The sequence below is a fragment of the Pholis gunnellus genome (genome assembly GCF_910591455.1).
Source record: "Pholis gunnellus genome assembly, chromosome: 6".
NCBI classification, from domain to species: Eukaryota; Metazoa; Chordata; class Actinopteri; order Perciformes; family Pholidae; genus Pholis; species Pholis gunnellus.
In genome coordinates, this window is record NC_136532.1 from 25,498,322 (window position 1) to 25,514,269 (window position 15,948).

The 15,948-nt window shown below is 46.5% G+C and overlaps 1 protein-coding gene across 4 annotated transcripts in view; it reads right to left on the minus strand.

Annotated features, from left to right (window-relative positions):
- wdfy3 (WD repeat and FYVE domain containing 3) overlaps positions 1-15,948 on the minus strand; it is an 88,926-nt gene that overhangs the window by 11,817 nt on the left and 61,161 nt on the right. Inside the window, exons 23-46 of one of the 4 annotated variants that reach the window (XM_079161250.1) lie at positions 15,753-15,864; positions 15,472-15,662; positions 15,206-15,358; positions 14,858-14,931; positions 14,583-14,744; positions 14,302-14,396; positions 14,025-14,145; positions 13,661-13,878; positions 12,533-12,723; positions 11,599-11,733; positions 10,812-10,991; positions 10,095-10,328; positions 9,898-9,997; positions 8,947-9,107; positions 7,483-7,712; positions 6,460-6,569; positions 5,272-5,454; positions 4,484-4,641; positions 4,319-4,396; positions 3,424-3,654; positions 2,595-2,660; positions 1,670-1,838; positions 1,392-1,555; positions 288-436 (exon numbers count right to left, since the gene is read on the minus strand). In XM_079161250.1, the coding sequence (XP_079017376.1) occupies positions 288-436; positions 1,392-1,555; positions 1,670-1,838; positions 2,595-2,660; positions 3,424-3,654; positions 4,319-4,396; positions 4,484-4,641; positions 5,272-5,454; positions 6,460-6,569; positions 7,483-7,712; positions 8,947-9,107; positions 9,898-9,997; positions 10,095-10,328; positions 10,812-10,991; positions 11,599-11,733; positions 12,533-12,723; positions 13,661-13,878; positions 14,025-14,145; positions 14,302-14,396; positions 14,583-14,744; positions 14,858-14,931; positions 15,206-15,358; positions 15,472-15,662; positions 15,753-15,864 (3,665 nt within the window). Of the gene's footprint in view, positions 1-287; positions 437-1,391; positions 1,556-1,669; positions 1,839-2,594; positions 2,661-3,423; positions 3,655-4,318; positions 4,397-4,483; positions 4,642-5,271; positions 5,455-6,459; positions 6,570-7,482; positions 7,713-8,946; positions 9,108-9,897; positions 9,998-10,094; positions 10,329-10,811; positions 10,992-11,598; positions 11,734-12,526; positions 12,724-13,660; positions 13,879-14,024; positions 14,146-14,301; positions 14,397-14,582; positions 14,745-14,857; positions 14,932-15,205; positions 15,359-15,471; positions 15,663-15,752; positions 15,865-15,948 lie in introns of all 4 variants that reach the window. The other 3 variants (XM_079161249.1, XM_079161252.1, XM_079161251.1) reach the window with 3 other exon arrangements.

Consider the following 15,948-nt stretch of genomic DNA (forward strand, 5'->3'; position numbering starts at 1 on the left):
ACAGCTGCAGCTGTTTTCACGTTGTGTCTCAAAAGGGAACAGACGGAGCGAGTTTCCTATAAAAAGATAAATATGTCACATCTCTGCTGAGTTTCACGACGCATGCTCTATCAGCAGCATGACATCATTCCAGCAGCTCCCACTGCAGCGTCCGGGAGGCATGATGTCATTTTGTTATTCAGGGAGGGAAAGAACGGTAACTGTGTCAGCCTCAGGATAAATAATGCAGCGCCGGTGTGGAAGTGGTGATTCTCCTCCAGGTGACGGATACAGAAGCCTGGACCTACTTGGGGGGCAGCGTGTCGATGTCCCTGATCTCCCTGGAGACGGTCATGGTGTAGCCGTCGATGACGTAGAAGTGCTCCTTCCCAAACAGCAGCAGACCCTCGCCGGTGTCCAGACCCTGAACCCGGGCACAGCGGTACATGTGCTGGATCTGGAGCGGTGAATGTGAGGAACAAGAGAGCGTTACTTACATAAAGCTAAGAGAAAGAGGGTTTCCTCATAAATAGTCACTGGCTTAAAGTCCCCCAGGGCAAAAATCTGTTAACGAATGAACGAGAGGGGAACGATGTGCTTTACGTTTACTCAGTAACTGCTGGTGAAAAGCAGCAAAGGACTGAGCTGCTCAGTGGTCGTCAGACAGAGCTTCTGTGATTTTAACAAACTAACCGATTGAAGCAGCGGCAGATGAAATAACTCCTGTGTCTGACAGCAAGGTAAAGAGGTGAACATATTCTAAATACAGTGAACACTTAAACTGGTATTGAAGCCTTTAGGTGTCTAACATACGTCCACGGCAGCACATTGCTCTGCTCCTTCGCTGGTACTCCTGTCTTGTTTCTCTAAACTCCATCTACTGTAGTAATACACGGTACTACAAGTACTACAACCACACTACTAAACATCCAATTAACCTTTTAAGTGTAAAGGCCTGTTGCTAAAGACGAGGCATGCAAGTGATGTTTTCATCCTTCGTCAGTTTGTGTCGTTCTGAAACAAGCTGCAGGAGAGTTTGGATTCATTTCTACACAGTAATCGAAATATTCCAAACAATGCTGCAGTTTTCTCCACACTTTTGGAAAAACCGACGGCACATATATATATATATATATATATATATATATATATATATATATATATATATAGCGCTACGACATTAACATTATTGATACAAAGTTAGTGCTTGTACTCATCGATGAACTCTAATTAATTCTACAAAATTCACAGAAATACTAAGAAAATATAAAATAACAGCAAGTGCAGTAAATAAGGTTATACAACAGATATATATTATACAAAATAATGACTTAAAGAAAAGTACTGTATGTAACACTGGAGACTGATTTGAGCCCTGAGGAAACGTGATTTAACAGTCCGGACTCGCTGACCTTCTCTCCCTCCTCCAGGAGGCGCAGCAGAGACGTGTTGTCCGTCCTCTGCTCCTCCTCGGGGCCTCCCGACTCCAGCAGCTGCTCCTGGAGCTGCTCCTGACTGTCCTCGTCCGCCCCGTCCGCTGTGGACCGAGACCTCTTCAGAGGAGCCTTCACCAGGCCTGCAGAGCACAGCGGAGCGTTAAGACACAGCACACCAAGAGGACAGAATACAAAGCCAAACCAAGAACCTCTCCGAGTAGGAACAAGGTGTTTCCCCGGTGTTGCGTCCGTACCTTTGACTCTTGCGATGGTGTCCTCTCCGTGCTCGGGCTCATGCTGTGTGGTTTCTCCTTCGGTGTTGTGCTCCACAGAGTGCTGGTACATGCCAGGGTTTCCAGACAGCAATCGCACGTAGTACTCCTTACTGTCGTAGCTGATGGCTCGCCGGTAACGGAGAGGCTTCTGGGTAAACAACAAATATATACACAATCTCTGTATACTGCATGTATATGTACAAATCTTTGTTCACATTTTCTTAATTTTCTTATTTTACCTACTTACAGTATCACAATATAATGAGTCATAACCCCTGAACACCAGATTCTAGCCATTATACAGTCCTAATAATAATAATAATATTCAATAAGGTTTGCCTGCGTATTAAATGCAAATAACCAAATAAATGCATGAAAGCTACCTCATCATCTGTAGCTGTAACTAAGAGACATCACATCGACTTAACAGCAGAAAGATCTGGGATGATGTGCAACCACTTCCATGCACAAGACATAAGAAATGGTTATTTGATCACAAGGACGTTCGCTCTGCTAACGTGAGATCCAATCCAGCAGCCTCATCTGCAGCACCGGTAACTCGGTGTTCATGTAGAACACGTTCACATGCAAACGCACAGAAAAACAAAGACGTTCAACAACAGCACAAGAGAGATTTCCTGTTCCTTAAAACGTAGCAAAGCAACCCAATTCACAACAAACACCTCTCCTCCTGCCAGCACACGACACACAGGGTGAGTTTCAAACAGGAGTTCTTTCTGCACGCGCTGCAGAAAAAGGCTTTCGAACCGGTCAAACTCACAGAGAGCACAGCTTCCTGATTAATGCCACGCTCATTCTGAAAGCGTGTTTGTGTTACGGTCATGCAGTCACGTCACGCATCAACGGGAGCTTATTTCATATCCTGTGGGCTCCAGGGAGGTACCTGAGCTCGGTCAAGGACCCAAGCCAGGGTCGAGGGTACCAGGGGCACCAGAGGGGGAGGAGAGGGCTGGAGAACGTGAGGAGGAGGAGGAGGAGGAGGAGGAGGAGGAGGAAGAAGAGGTTTGAAATGTCACTTAAGATCCATGACGACTTATTTGTAACGTCTGTGCTGTAGAGATTAACACCGCAAAGGCCCGGGGGCAACGCCATCTGGTACCATGATTCTCAACTTTCCATAAATCCAGAAAATATTGACACTTTGAGCGAGGCGGGAAAGCCACAAGTGCTGAGCTGAAATACACAAGTTGTACACAAAGTTGTGCACTAGTGCGCGACTTTGTCAGACACTCCCCGAGCATGTTTAAATGATGTGTTATGATTAAGCCTCGAGGACTTTGGGAGTTAATTATACTTTGATGAGCCAGAAACTTCTCCCTAGAAGCGTTTGTGCTGAATTACATGAACTCACGGCTGCTACATCCAAATCTACTGAGCAAGTTTCTGTCTTTTTGTATTAAATGAACTTGATTTAGTTATATTAACTTACGTGTGTGTGGGGGGCGTGCAGCAGTGAGAATGTTTTTCAAAAGGCTAAACACCAACAATTAAGGATGTAAGCAGAACATTTTGTTGGGAACTTTGCAACATTCTGAAGTTATTGGAAACGCCTTTTTCACTCTTACTGCGAGTTATCCTGAACGAGGGCATCGGCTAAACAACTACAATGTAGATAGAAAAACCACTGTTAACATATTTAGAAGGTGAAGTTACAGATGAAGACATCCATTCAAAGTACTGTAGGGGATCATGAGATGTAAAGCTGAATATACCTGTGCGCAGTTGGTGCTTGGCTCCAACTCGGGGATGAATGGGTAGTGGATGTAGAACATGTCATTGCGGACCATCTTCTTTCTCATCCGGCACGGCCCCTCCGTCATCTCCAGCACAAACTTGTCCAGGTGGGAACCGATGGGCGGGCCCCAGAGGCCCCGTTCACGGAGCAGCTCGTATTCGATGGACGCCCAATCCTCGGTCACGTACTTGAGGGCGTTCTGCTGTCGCTGGGAGGTGAAGGGACGGAAGAGTCGCTTTAAAAACGTTGCTATAAATCATACGTACAGTCACAAGACCAGCAGACCAGCTGGTGAAAAATGTACGTTACTTAATCTGTTGGTTTGTCTGTGTGTAAGTGTGCTGTAATAAATCATCAATAAACCAGCTTGATTTTCTTTGTGCAGCAACTGTGTTTGGAAACATTAAATAAGTTATATCTGCTTAAAGTTACTACGAGGAACTTTCATTTAGTGTTGACTCTTTCGAAAACCTTTAATTTTACTGCAGCAGGGTCTGAAAGTCTGACCCCAGATCCTCCATCAGAGACCGGTCCACGGTGGACCGGTCTCTGATGGAGGATCTGGGTCTGTCCACGGTGGACCGGTCTCTGCAGGAGGATCTGGGTCTGTCCACGGTGGACCGGTCTCTGCTGGAGGCCCCGCTGGAGTTTCTGGTGAACCTGCATGATCTCATCTAATTTCACCAGAATCCGACCCGGTGTCACAAATCAAATAACTCGATAGAAACAGACCATCTTCTCTCTGATGGTCTCGTTTCCTGATGGAGGTCATGTAGAGGATCAGGACTAAACTGAGACGGTCTCATAATCAGTTAAAAGTTCCTCACAGTAACTTTAATTCTATCCCTGGAGTAACGACGGACACGCAGTACCTCCTGATATTCTTTGTACTGCATGGCCACCAGGTCTCGAACCACAGCGATGTGCGTGAACATCCACTGGAAAGTCTCCTGTTGATCAGAAATACGAGACTGTATCAAAGCGGACTAAACACACACACTTTATATGCCGCGTCAGCTGCTTCAGTGTGTGTGTACCTGAGCCGACAGGCTGTTCTTGTTCATGCTGTTCTCCCTCTTGTTGCGGCGGACGCCCGTCAGCTTGGAGAGGCCGAAGCCGCTGCTGACTCTGGACAGTTTGGACTGGGTCGCCGGCGCCACCGCCTCGCCGCGACTGATGCACTTCTTCTCATGGACTGAGCAGCAGAAAAACAGAAAGAAAGAACCGGTCACATGAGTGAATTTAAAGATGTAACCACTAAGCCATCTGAACAATCACACTCGCTTTCAAGCGAGATAAAGCAGAGCTAAGATTCTGACAAAATCAATACATCATGTTGAATGTATCAGCAGTACAAACATATCAAAACAAACAGAAGAGTTTCTATATTCTAGGGACTATTTTTTTTTAGGGCGGTTAGACCGAAATCTAGGGGACAAATATTGCAAAACCTGTTATTACTTGACCAGATGTTTGCATATTTAGAGAACACTTCGACCAACATCTGGTGAGCTGCCAAAATGTCTGGTTCAGCAGACCGAGTCACAACTTTGGCAGGAAGTTGGTGGTAATTCACAGCAGAAGTACGACTCAGACGGAGCGAGCAAGAGACAGAGAGAGCACATCAGCAGTGATGAGGCTTCAGTAAGAGGAGCTCCCAAATAGCTGATCTAGGGTCTGTAAACCTGGAGGGGCCACAAGGGGAAAACAGCAAACCTCAAATGCAACACAGACATGGCTCAGCTCATGTGTGTGGTTCATATCTCGGTGTGTGTGTGTGTGTGTGTGTGTGTGTGTGTGTGTGTGAGAGAGAGAGAATCCTCACCCAGGTGGTTCTGCCAGCTCTTCAGCGCCGGCTCCTCCAGGGCGGGCCGGGCCGTGGCGATGTCCACGTGGCCCCTGTCGTTGCAGGGCAGGGACACTTTGAATATGTCCTCCAGCATCTGACGCTTGCTGTGCATCAGCTCCGTCCACACCCGGTTCACCGCCTTCAGCAGCAGCTGCCGGCCTGCAGCGGGAGCACAGCAAACAATTCTTTTATTAGACGGTAACTGCAGAAAACACCTGTGTATATATTACCTGACGTATTTCATTACAATCTTTCTGCCTCCCAGTTTACAAAACACCTCAAGCCTCCAAACACGCACGAACACTTTCATTGCAACATTTATTCTCATTTGGTTGCGTTAGCGTTCACTTTGTTTAGCGCAGCAGACGATGTAAACAAACGTCTGTTAGGACAGAATATCAGACAAACTTCCTGCTCTCAGAAAATAATGTAGCAACACCATATTCATGCCGTCTTGGTTTTTTTATGTTGCTTTGGTGTCCATCAATAAAATATTGTTACACAATACACACAATAAACACTAGAGGAGAAATCCAGTGCACTCTATACACATTCTCAGGCGCACCACGGTTCGGTTGGTTAGTTCGCATCAGAACTTTCACGTCATCTAAAAGACGAAACGCTCCCTAAGCTACGCAGAAATACATACATGTGCACCAAATGTTGCTAAAATACATTAATTTGAATAAGAGTTAAACCCATGCCACAATTATACGGTGCTGAAGTCTGAATTTGTCACAGTTTCTCACATTAAATCCCCTCATTTCAGATGGGATTCGTTTAAAATGACAAATTATTTGAAAAATAGCCCATCGAACACGAGTGACCACGGAGAGAAATCCTGAAGAAAAATCCTCAAATGAAGGTGTATCAAATGATATCGATATATCTAAGAGCAATAAATGGATTCACTGACAAAGACCGTTTCAAAGGAATATTTTATTTGAATATATATTATCAGAGTTATTTATTTTCTTTCTAAAATGTGTCTTTCTCAACAGAGGATACGTTTAGATGGTTGGGATAAAAAAAAACTGGACACACACACACACACACACACACACACACACACACACACACACACACACACACACACACACACACACACACACACACACACACACACACACACACACACACACACACACACACACAGCGTCTCACCCTCGCTGACGTCTTGGCTGTGCGTAGCGTCAGCCTCGTTCTCCGTGGGCATCATGACGTGCCAGGTTGTCATCCTGGCCTCCGCCTCCAGACCAAAGCCCTCCACACTGCTGCAGAGACACACACACACACACACACACACACACAGTGAATTAGAGACAACCTGTCACGTAGACACCGGAGGTGCGGGGGCCACGGGGAGAGTCAGATCGTTTGCTCTCTGTAGTCGAACAGTGTGTCGTGTTACAGCATATTGTGTCCCCAGCATGGTAGGAAACTCTCTCCCCACCTGCTGCACTTTTGGAAATGATCAGTGCTTCTTGTAGGACACAAAAAAACAGAGCTGCCACAATCTCACTACAAGAGGACACAGACTACAGCAGTGTATGAGGACCATCGTAGGTAAAACAATAACAACAAATATATAGAGAGATATTTCAAGATTGAATTCATTCATTTATAAGAACAATATCTTGGATATGCTTTGAGATTTAAGTGGTACATTTAGGAGAACAAAAGATCAAATCGTAATGTTTTCGTCTTCTGATAATATGGTGATTCTGGACTGAAGTCATGAGTATTTCCTTATTACTAAATCCGATTGCAAAGTATGAATTGATTTGGTCAACCTTGCAAAGTGAAGCGATGTGGTTCCCTAAACCCAAAAAATGTATTTGTGACTGAATATCTCAGTCATATATATTCTCATAGTCTCATATTTATTGTTCTTGTAAGTCTGATTCTTTGCATGTAAATGTACGACTTTAATTTTGGATATTCAGAGTTATTTTGACCTACGATGGCCCTAACGCGCTGTTGTACAACACAGAGTCACAGAAAATAAAAAAGCTAAATGTGAGAGAATTTGTTAAACTGGTGTTTTAGATGCACAAACATTCAACCGCAATCATAGATAAAAGAATTGAGACATTTCCTGCTACATGTTGCAGACACAAAACAAACAAGTAAACACTGATTTTTTTTTTAACCTGCCACCTCAGACAGAGCCTCGTGTGACCTCACCTCCCGCTGTGCAGGCAGATGAAGCAGTGAGCCAGGCAGGCCACAAAGTCCTGGTCGTGGTTGCCCGGCCCGAGCACCAGGTTGCGGTTGACGGTCAGGACCCGCAGGGCGTCCAGCAGGGCCACCTGCTGAGCGACCGTCTTGTGGGGTCGGCAGAGCTGGTAGAGCACCGTCCGGTTCAGACAGTGGTAGATGGTGTCGAGGGAGAGACCCTGAGAACGCCTCTTGGACTGGAGGAGGAGGAGGAGGAGGAGGAGGAGGAGGAGGAGGAGGAGGAGGAGGAGGAAGAAGAGGAGGAAAACAAACAGGTGGAGGAGGTTAGAGGGAAGGTAAAACGGAGCATGTTGTTCGGCTGTTTACGCTGCTGCGCTCTGGATAAAGCTGCTGTGGAAAGATTTGTTTGAGCAACCGGGGGCTGAACTGGGTTAAGTCTTCAGGGGGTTGTGAGTGTCGCTTTGTTGTTCCAGTGTTGTTGTTTCAGAGTCTGAGCAGAGGGCTGCTGAAAGCTGGAAACCTATTTGTACACAACAGGCTTCTTTCACTGAATGACTAGTCCTGGTTGTACACATGGACGGGTTTGTATTTCAAGTCACTCGAATGCAGCGGAAAGTAAATATTCCTCCTGTACGCCTCAGCATGAAGCACACCGGGACAAAACAAAAGGCGCATTATGGTTTGAAAAAATGAATTTCAGAACATAATCTCCTAATCTTCTCACTTGCACAGAAGGCGGCGCGTAGAAAGTAGAATACAAAGTCCAGACACAAGACTCGAAGTCAAAATAGTCTCTGTCCTTTATTTCTCTTTTTAAACTAACTTCCAAAATATAAACTTGATTTTACATACAGTAAGTATTTAGAAAAATGCAAACGCATACAAATCCACGTATAAAACATTTATGATATATTCATGTACACACACAGACAGACAGACATTTGTCAGTCAGTCAGGCTCTAAACGGACTAACAGCTAAATTACATCTCTGTGATTAAGTGAGGTCGCCTGCAGTCAGACGGACGCTGCTCATCTAATTTAATCCCGAGCGCTGGAAGAGAACTCACAGACGCACCGTTTCATGTCTGCATCCAGTGCATTTCGCTGGGTGTGATAAGTTTGTCTGCTATAATTTGACTCATCAGTTCTGGTTTCTTTTGGCCTCCAGCGACTGTCAGCAGGTACAGGAGGGGGGGAGCTGTGGATAGCCTGAGAGAAGTCCTATTTAAAGCAAAAACAAACACAACTCTCCAATTCCAATTAGGAAACCTTCAGCAAAGCTTTAGAAAGTAACCGAACACCAGGCTGGTGAAATAATCTGGTTGTGTTTCAAACTCTGACCACATGCAGCCTCACAATCTATGATAACTATCGAACACGGACGTTAAGTGTTTTTCTGAGCTTGAGGAAATTAGGAATTGGAATGTGGGTTCACTCGTCCGCTCTGGCCCCTCGGGTTTGGGTTCTCACCTGTCCGATGAGCTGCACGATGAAGTCCACCACCAGCTTGGAGTCCTTGTTGAACATGCCCTGCCACAGCTTGTCCACCACTCTCTGGGTGAAGTAGAAGACGTTGTTGACCAGAATCTGATAACTGCCTCCGCTGCTGAGGGGCAGCGAGGCGTCTTCACCTGAAATAAAGAGGAGCAGCGAGAGAGGCGGAGTCAGCTGATTCACAACGTTTCTCCTCAATGTGATACTGAAGGTTTTACGTCTTAAGAGTAGAATCACATGAGCCAAACTAACGTAAGAGTTTTAAGAATTTAGCAAGGTTTCACACACTGATTTTAATTTCTTTGTGACTTGTAGGTAGAATATTCTCCCATCAGGATAAAGTCCTGCTGACAGTAATATCTACTGAATTTGTTTGTTTTTTATCGTGCTATAGACTATACGGTGTAAAAACGTGTTAAAATGTTGGTAACATTTAGCTCATATGTTTATAAGTGAGGTCAGAGGTGTTCAAAAGACAATACTGTTTGAAGTATACATTTTTATTGTCTTATAATTCATATTTGGACCCAAAAAAACAGACTAAAGACTAAAGATAACATGCGTAAAATGCTGAAGATGCTTGCTGTTCTCTGGGCTTCAGACTGTGATTTGCTGACTCATGATGCATCAGAGCATCTCACGGAGCCAACTAAGGAATCGGTCCAAGCTGTCCTGCAGCCTGCTCATCCGGGCCGCTTTCTGCATAATCATCAGCTCTATTTCTTAAAAGCCTCCGGAGGGTTTGTCTGCTCTGCTAGTTTGCTACTCGGGTAATGAAACGTCGGTAAGCTGCAAGAGGACATTGTTTGTTGTTTATAGATTACTGGAAAACAATAAGGTGGGCAGGTGTGGTCGGTAAACCACAAACTGTATGAACTGAGACAGACCGGGTCTCTCTGTGTGAGAGCTTGAGGACTTGGTTCTGACCTAGAAGGACATCAGCAGCCAGAAGATGCTCCATGACGCCGTCCAGGATGTTGGACTGAAACTCCTTCTGCTGAGTTCTGGTGGAGCGCTCCGGAGAGGCCTAGTACCAGAAAAGGCACATTTAGGACCAGTATTTATTAAGGGTTAGGATGAGTCAACGGGTCGGTGGGTTACCAGACGATCGGTTAGGTCCTCACCTCCAGCAGCAGGTCAATGATGGGCGTCTGCTTGCTGGCCGGGGTCATGCAGAGGTTGTCCATGATCAGGACCCTCATGAAGTCAAAGACGTACTTCTTGGCCGGGTGGTTGGTCAGCGACGTCTTGGAGCCCACGTTGCAGTATTCGGACTGGCTGCGGTTCATACCAGAGTCCCCGGCGAAGGCCTTGAACTCCTCGGTGGGAGACCCCGCCTCGTCGTCCAGATCACTGACCTGGAACAGGTTGTTGTTTTTACAGGACAACACTTCAAGCTACAGGATAAAAATAATACTATTCTGGAACAGAAAACAGACGTATCTCTATTGTCCAATCCTACAGTGCAGCCAAGCATTTATCTTAACATGTAAACCGTCTAAAAACACATGTTTGCTCTGAGGAAAGCTGCAGAGTCAAGATCACAGTGCCAATGGTTTCAAAGGAGATTCCAAAGGGACAATAACTTACAGTTGTTATCGCCCCATAAGAGAGAATCACAATATCTCTGCAGTGGGTTTCTAGGGTTACTGATCAATAACCTGTGATTACTTACTCTGGTGATGAGATTTCCTGCCTGTAAACCCCATTACAGACCGACTGCGCTTTGATTTAAAGTCTTGAGACGAGAGATTTGTGTAGGAGAAGTGCTATTAGAGTTGCTCAACGTCACTTCTAGTCACAGGTTTCTTATTGCTTCTGGAAACAATGTGGAGCCTTACCATCTCAGAGTAGGGCCTGATGTTGAAAGGGAAGACGGTCGCCGCCAGGGCGCAGAGGAACTCCGCACTGTGCCACATGGGCGCCAGGTCGGGCACGTTGTGGTAGAGGTACCTGAAGAACTGCATGAGGGTGACCGGGTACTCCCTCAGCCAGGAGCCCTCCTCCTCCGACTGCCACGGCTGGAAGAAAAACAAAACGCACAAGAAAACAAATCAAGCACTGACCCGACACAATCGTGCTCATTCAGACTACATGCAGCCTGAGTCGTGAGAGAGCGAGAGAGAGAGAGGCGTTTGGGTCCCAGGAGGTCGACTGAAGCTTCTCAGCAACCAGCAGCGAGCGCCGTGAGATTCCCTGAAAACAGCATGTGTGCCGAGTCATTTTTGTTGGATTAATTGGAGCTTAATAAGAAAGACGACTTTAAAGAATCCAGGAAGCAACTGCTGTGAAATCAGACGTAAAGAACCACTTAAAAAAGGACTAATGAACAAGAGAAAAACAAGACGCGTGTTCAAAAGTAATCTGCTTTTAGGAAAAGGTGTCGGATTTAATTAGTCAAATTATGGGTAAAGAGGATTCTCTTCAGCTTTAAAGCAATGTTACTAGCTGTGAGAAGAAGCTAGCTCTGTACTCTGTCTGGACACCGGGGCAGAGGAGAGGAGACAGAAGACGATGTTGAAGGAAGGGAAGAGAAAGACTGAGCAAGAGGTCTGCCAGAGAGACGATGATGATAGATCTAAAAAAAAGGAAGGTTTTCACGGTGTCGGCTGGAGGGCCGCTTCTCACCAGGTTGAGCATGCTGCGCAGCATGGCCAGCAGCAGGAAGGCCGCCTCGGTGTACACGTTGTGGATGGAGCCCACGACGGTCCCACTGGAGGTCGGTATGCCAAAGATGAACGTCCAGATGGAGTCCAGGTCAAACTGAGAGGGCAAACAGACACTGGGGTAATATACAGTCAGACAAACACAATACATATTATTATATGCTTCTGTTTATATCTGGCATCGACAATGTATTTCTTTACGTGGTTACAGTTGCAATTGATGCATTTCAGCTTATTCTACTGATGGCTGGTTAATCATGCTGGATAACAGTGGGTTTAGTACGAAGAGCTGCAAAAGTAAATTACCCTCAACATACAGAGTCTGATGGCTGTTGAGCCGTCAGAGAACATTTGACTAAACGTATGTAATCTTAGTTAATGCCTCAAAGGAAGCAATGGCCCCATTTTCCACTGCATCGTTCCCACAGAAGTGTTTTTAAAGTGAGTTTAATTTAAAAGGAAGACAGACATGAAGTACATTACAGTCACATTGTATTATTTAATGTTTACTGATCTTTATGGAAGCCCTGAGAGGTCAATGAGAAAAAATAAAACTGCATTGTTGTAAGACTTGTTGGCCACAAGAGGCTGACGTGCACCACTACTCCATGTTCTAAACAGGACTAACAGCAGCCATGTTTTATTCCAGGTGAGTTTCTATACACACACGGCACGTATAGTGTGTGTTCACAAGGTAAATTAAATTGAAGTTGAATGCTTTCAGTCTTATTTAGAACATGGGCGAGTATTTCAGCCTCTTGTGGGCTAAATGAGTATTACAACAACAACCTTAGAAAAAGGATCATCAGAATATTAGTTTTTCTCCATAACTCTTAGTGTAGTGCAGATTAATATACATAGAAAAAGAAAGAAAGTAGGTGTATACTAACATGTACCTGCAGGCTGTCCGGCAGCTCGGTGACGGGCTGCTGCAGGAACAGCGCCATGAGCAGAAAGTAGAGCTCCGGCACGTTGGTGTGTTTGGGCAGCAGCGTCTGCAGCACGGGCAGCCCCGGGAAGTGGCACGCCTCCCGGTTGATCTCTCGCAACGTGGAGCGCCCACCGGCGCTGCGGCCCACGTTGAAGCCTAGAGAGGAGGGATTGAAGAGGGAATAAAACGGGTGGTTTCTTTACCGGACACGCCCTCTGACTACGGGCATCTACCGGCCGTTGGGGGCGGGTTCATCAAGGAGGCGGTTCGAAACCAAAAGACTGTAATTCTCTAACTGAGCTAATCAGGCAGGATTTAAAACTGGAAACGGAGCACTAGCAAAAATAATTTCAAAGAATAGGATTTGGTTGAATAACAAACTCCAAATCTAAGGGCTTCATTTTGATAGAACACATTCTGAGAATGCTAACGTTAGGCCATATCACTACTCAGCGAGGTTTTCATAAGCAAGGTCAACGGTTCTCAACCTGGAGGCTGTGAGACGAGGAGGTTGGGAAAGCAGTTCTAAGCAGAATATAACACAAATTAGAGAGCACATCCGTCATTTTTGTCTTAAATCGTTAAGAATTAGAGCTTAAAAAGTTCCTGTAGAGAGAAAGCTAACTTCCCAGGTTGAAAACCACTGAGCTCGGGAGGGACTACGGTCGCAGCAGCAGCAGCAGCAGCAGCAGCAGCAGCAGCAGCAGCAGGGAGAGCAGGGAGGCAAAAAATGAGAAGACGAACCCTTGGCTGTGAGGCGCACAAACTGCGCAGCTTTCTGTTTACTGAACGACGGCCAACTCCGACGGAAAGCGTTGCCAGAGTGAGGAGAGGCGTCTGCTGAGCCATATTACAACATACAGTACATACGCTGCACATTATCACGGCATGCTTCTGACTCTTGATGTGGGGAATGTTTCCATTTCAAGAATTAAAACAATAATTTCAGCTAATATCAAGCACACGTCCTTTCCAAGAACACTGCCTAGAATTTACTCAATCCAACTTCAGAGTCGACACTGTGTCTCAGATTTGGTTTTAAATCAACTGCGTTGGCGGCCGTGAAGCCTTTCCCCCGGGCCCGCGCACTCACCCAGCACTGTGCCGATCTTATTGGTCAGGACGGAGTCGGTGTGGTCCAGCCAGCCTCCTCCGCACAGGCCCTCCTTGAAGCGGTTGAGGATGGACTGGTTGGAGAGCAGCACCACCAGGATCCACAGAGCCGCCGTCACCGTGCTCGAGTGAAGGTGCTCCTCCATGAACATCAGCAGCCAATCGAAGCCCAGCGTCCGCACCAGCTCCTCACACGCCCTGCAGTCATGATTATTCCCATTACTCTCACAGCCATTTAAGATTAAAGTTTAGTGTTAATTAATAGCCGTGGGAATATCCTTTCAAAGGGTCGAGGTTTAAATCTTTGAGGGTAAGCAGATATGCGAGGAGGCTTTTCGACTCACTGGGCGTTGACGGTGCACTTCTCTTTGGTGGTGAACAGCAGTCTGAGCAGGTTGTCCAGCAGCCGGTTTCTCAGCAGAATGAGGTTGGCTGACAGGAGGCCGCCGAAATCATCGTCATGACCTGGAGACACAGAACAGTGTTTAACAAGGGAAACAGTCGGGTTAACAGCCAGAATAAGCTGACTAAGCTAACAACATGTATTTATACATTTTACTAAGCAAATATGATTCAAAAACACCCGTTTTTGTAGTTCCACATGTGTATATTTATTGTTACCTCCATCGAGCTTCTCCTCGTTATTGATTTCCATGATGACAAACTTCTCACACACGGCAAATGTTGGCAAAGTAGAGGAGATGAACTGGCCGAACCTGAGAGGTGACAAACAAGAAGCAACGTTTTTATATTTACTTTGTGATTTTGATTTCTGTTCCTCAGTTTTCTGACATCAACTGCCTCTAGTAATTGACATGTTCCACTGTTACTTTATCCTGCATGAGACAGATTTAACAACAAGTCTACTCTTTGAGGACGAGTACGTGTAAACGCGTGTTTACCGCAGCAGGTCGTAAGGGTTGGGGAAGCCCTGCAGCAGCAGGCTGAGCACGTTGCTGATGGCCGCTACGGTCGGCTGGGACAGCGAGGTGTCCCTCAGGGTCAGCAGCAGTCTGGGGATCAGCTGGAACTCCCGCAGCAGTTTGGCGTTCTTGGCCGCCTCGCTGTTCAACACAGAGAGAGTGGTGGCACACGGCGTCAGATCAGAGTTTTGAGTCACTTCACGATTCACTTTTTAATCATTTCGGGAAAAAAAACAATGTTTTTGAACACTTGCCTGGATTCTGTCAGCAGTTCGATGAAATGCTCAAACAGAGACAGATGGAGCTCGTAGGGAGCGTGGAGCCAGACCTGAGGAGCAGAAGGAGCAGACTGAGACCTCGGCGACACAAACAAGGTGACATCTTGGCACAGAGGAACACAGTTTCTAAAAAAAGGTTCAACCGCCGTGTAATTACTTTTTTTTCCCCTCATTCGGTCACAGCAGCCTGTGCATCCCAAAGTATACCCGCAACTAAAAACGGTTCTTTCAACCGCTCGACCGCAATAACGCTGTCGGATCGAATGAGTTTGCTGAAGAGTACTTTATTCCATCGGCATCTACTGGTTCCATTAGTTCCCTCACCTCGAAGTCACAGAGCAGGTCCTGGAAGGCGGTGGAGTTGGGGATGATGGAGGTCTCGTGGCCGCTGTCGACCGTCCCCACCAGAGAGAAGGTGAGGTGGAGGATGTGGCTGTTGAGCAGCGAGCGCTTCTTCTTCAGCAGCATAGCCAGCAGCTGCAGAAGGGACCGAAAAAAAAGGTTTTAACCATGAACAGTAGTAGGTGTTTAGATCCATCAAATCAGAGCGCGTCATGTGACCGGTGATGAACTGCAGACTTGTGTCTAACCTGGTAGCCTTTGATGCGCTCCATCTCCTTACTGGCCAACAGGTTGCTTTTCACGACGCACACCAAAGCCTTGACGGCAGCGTACAGCCCCTCCACGTCCGACGCCATTGCGACCAGGCCCAAGATGGCCGCCGCCCCACCCACATACTGCAGGTTGGTGGCCACGGGTTTGGCCACGAATGCGCGGACGCCTGAAGGGATGAGAAAACGTAGTACAGCTGCAGTATAAACGTGACTATTTGAAATGCAGGATTAGCCGCTGATTTTAGGAGTTTGTTTACCTAAATATCCAATGACAGCGGCTCCGATGGTACGCGCCGGCCCGTTGAGGTGGCCGGCGGCGTTGTGAATCAGCTTGACCGGAGTGGCGTTTTCATGAGAGGACACAGTGAGCTACAGAGGAAGGGAAGATGATCAGTTAAGACTGGGGTGTCACAGACCCGGCCGTATGTGGCGGAGGACTCTGTGAACGTGTGA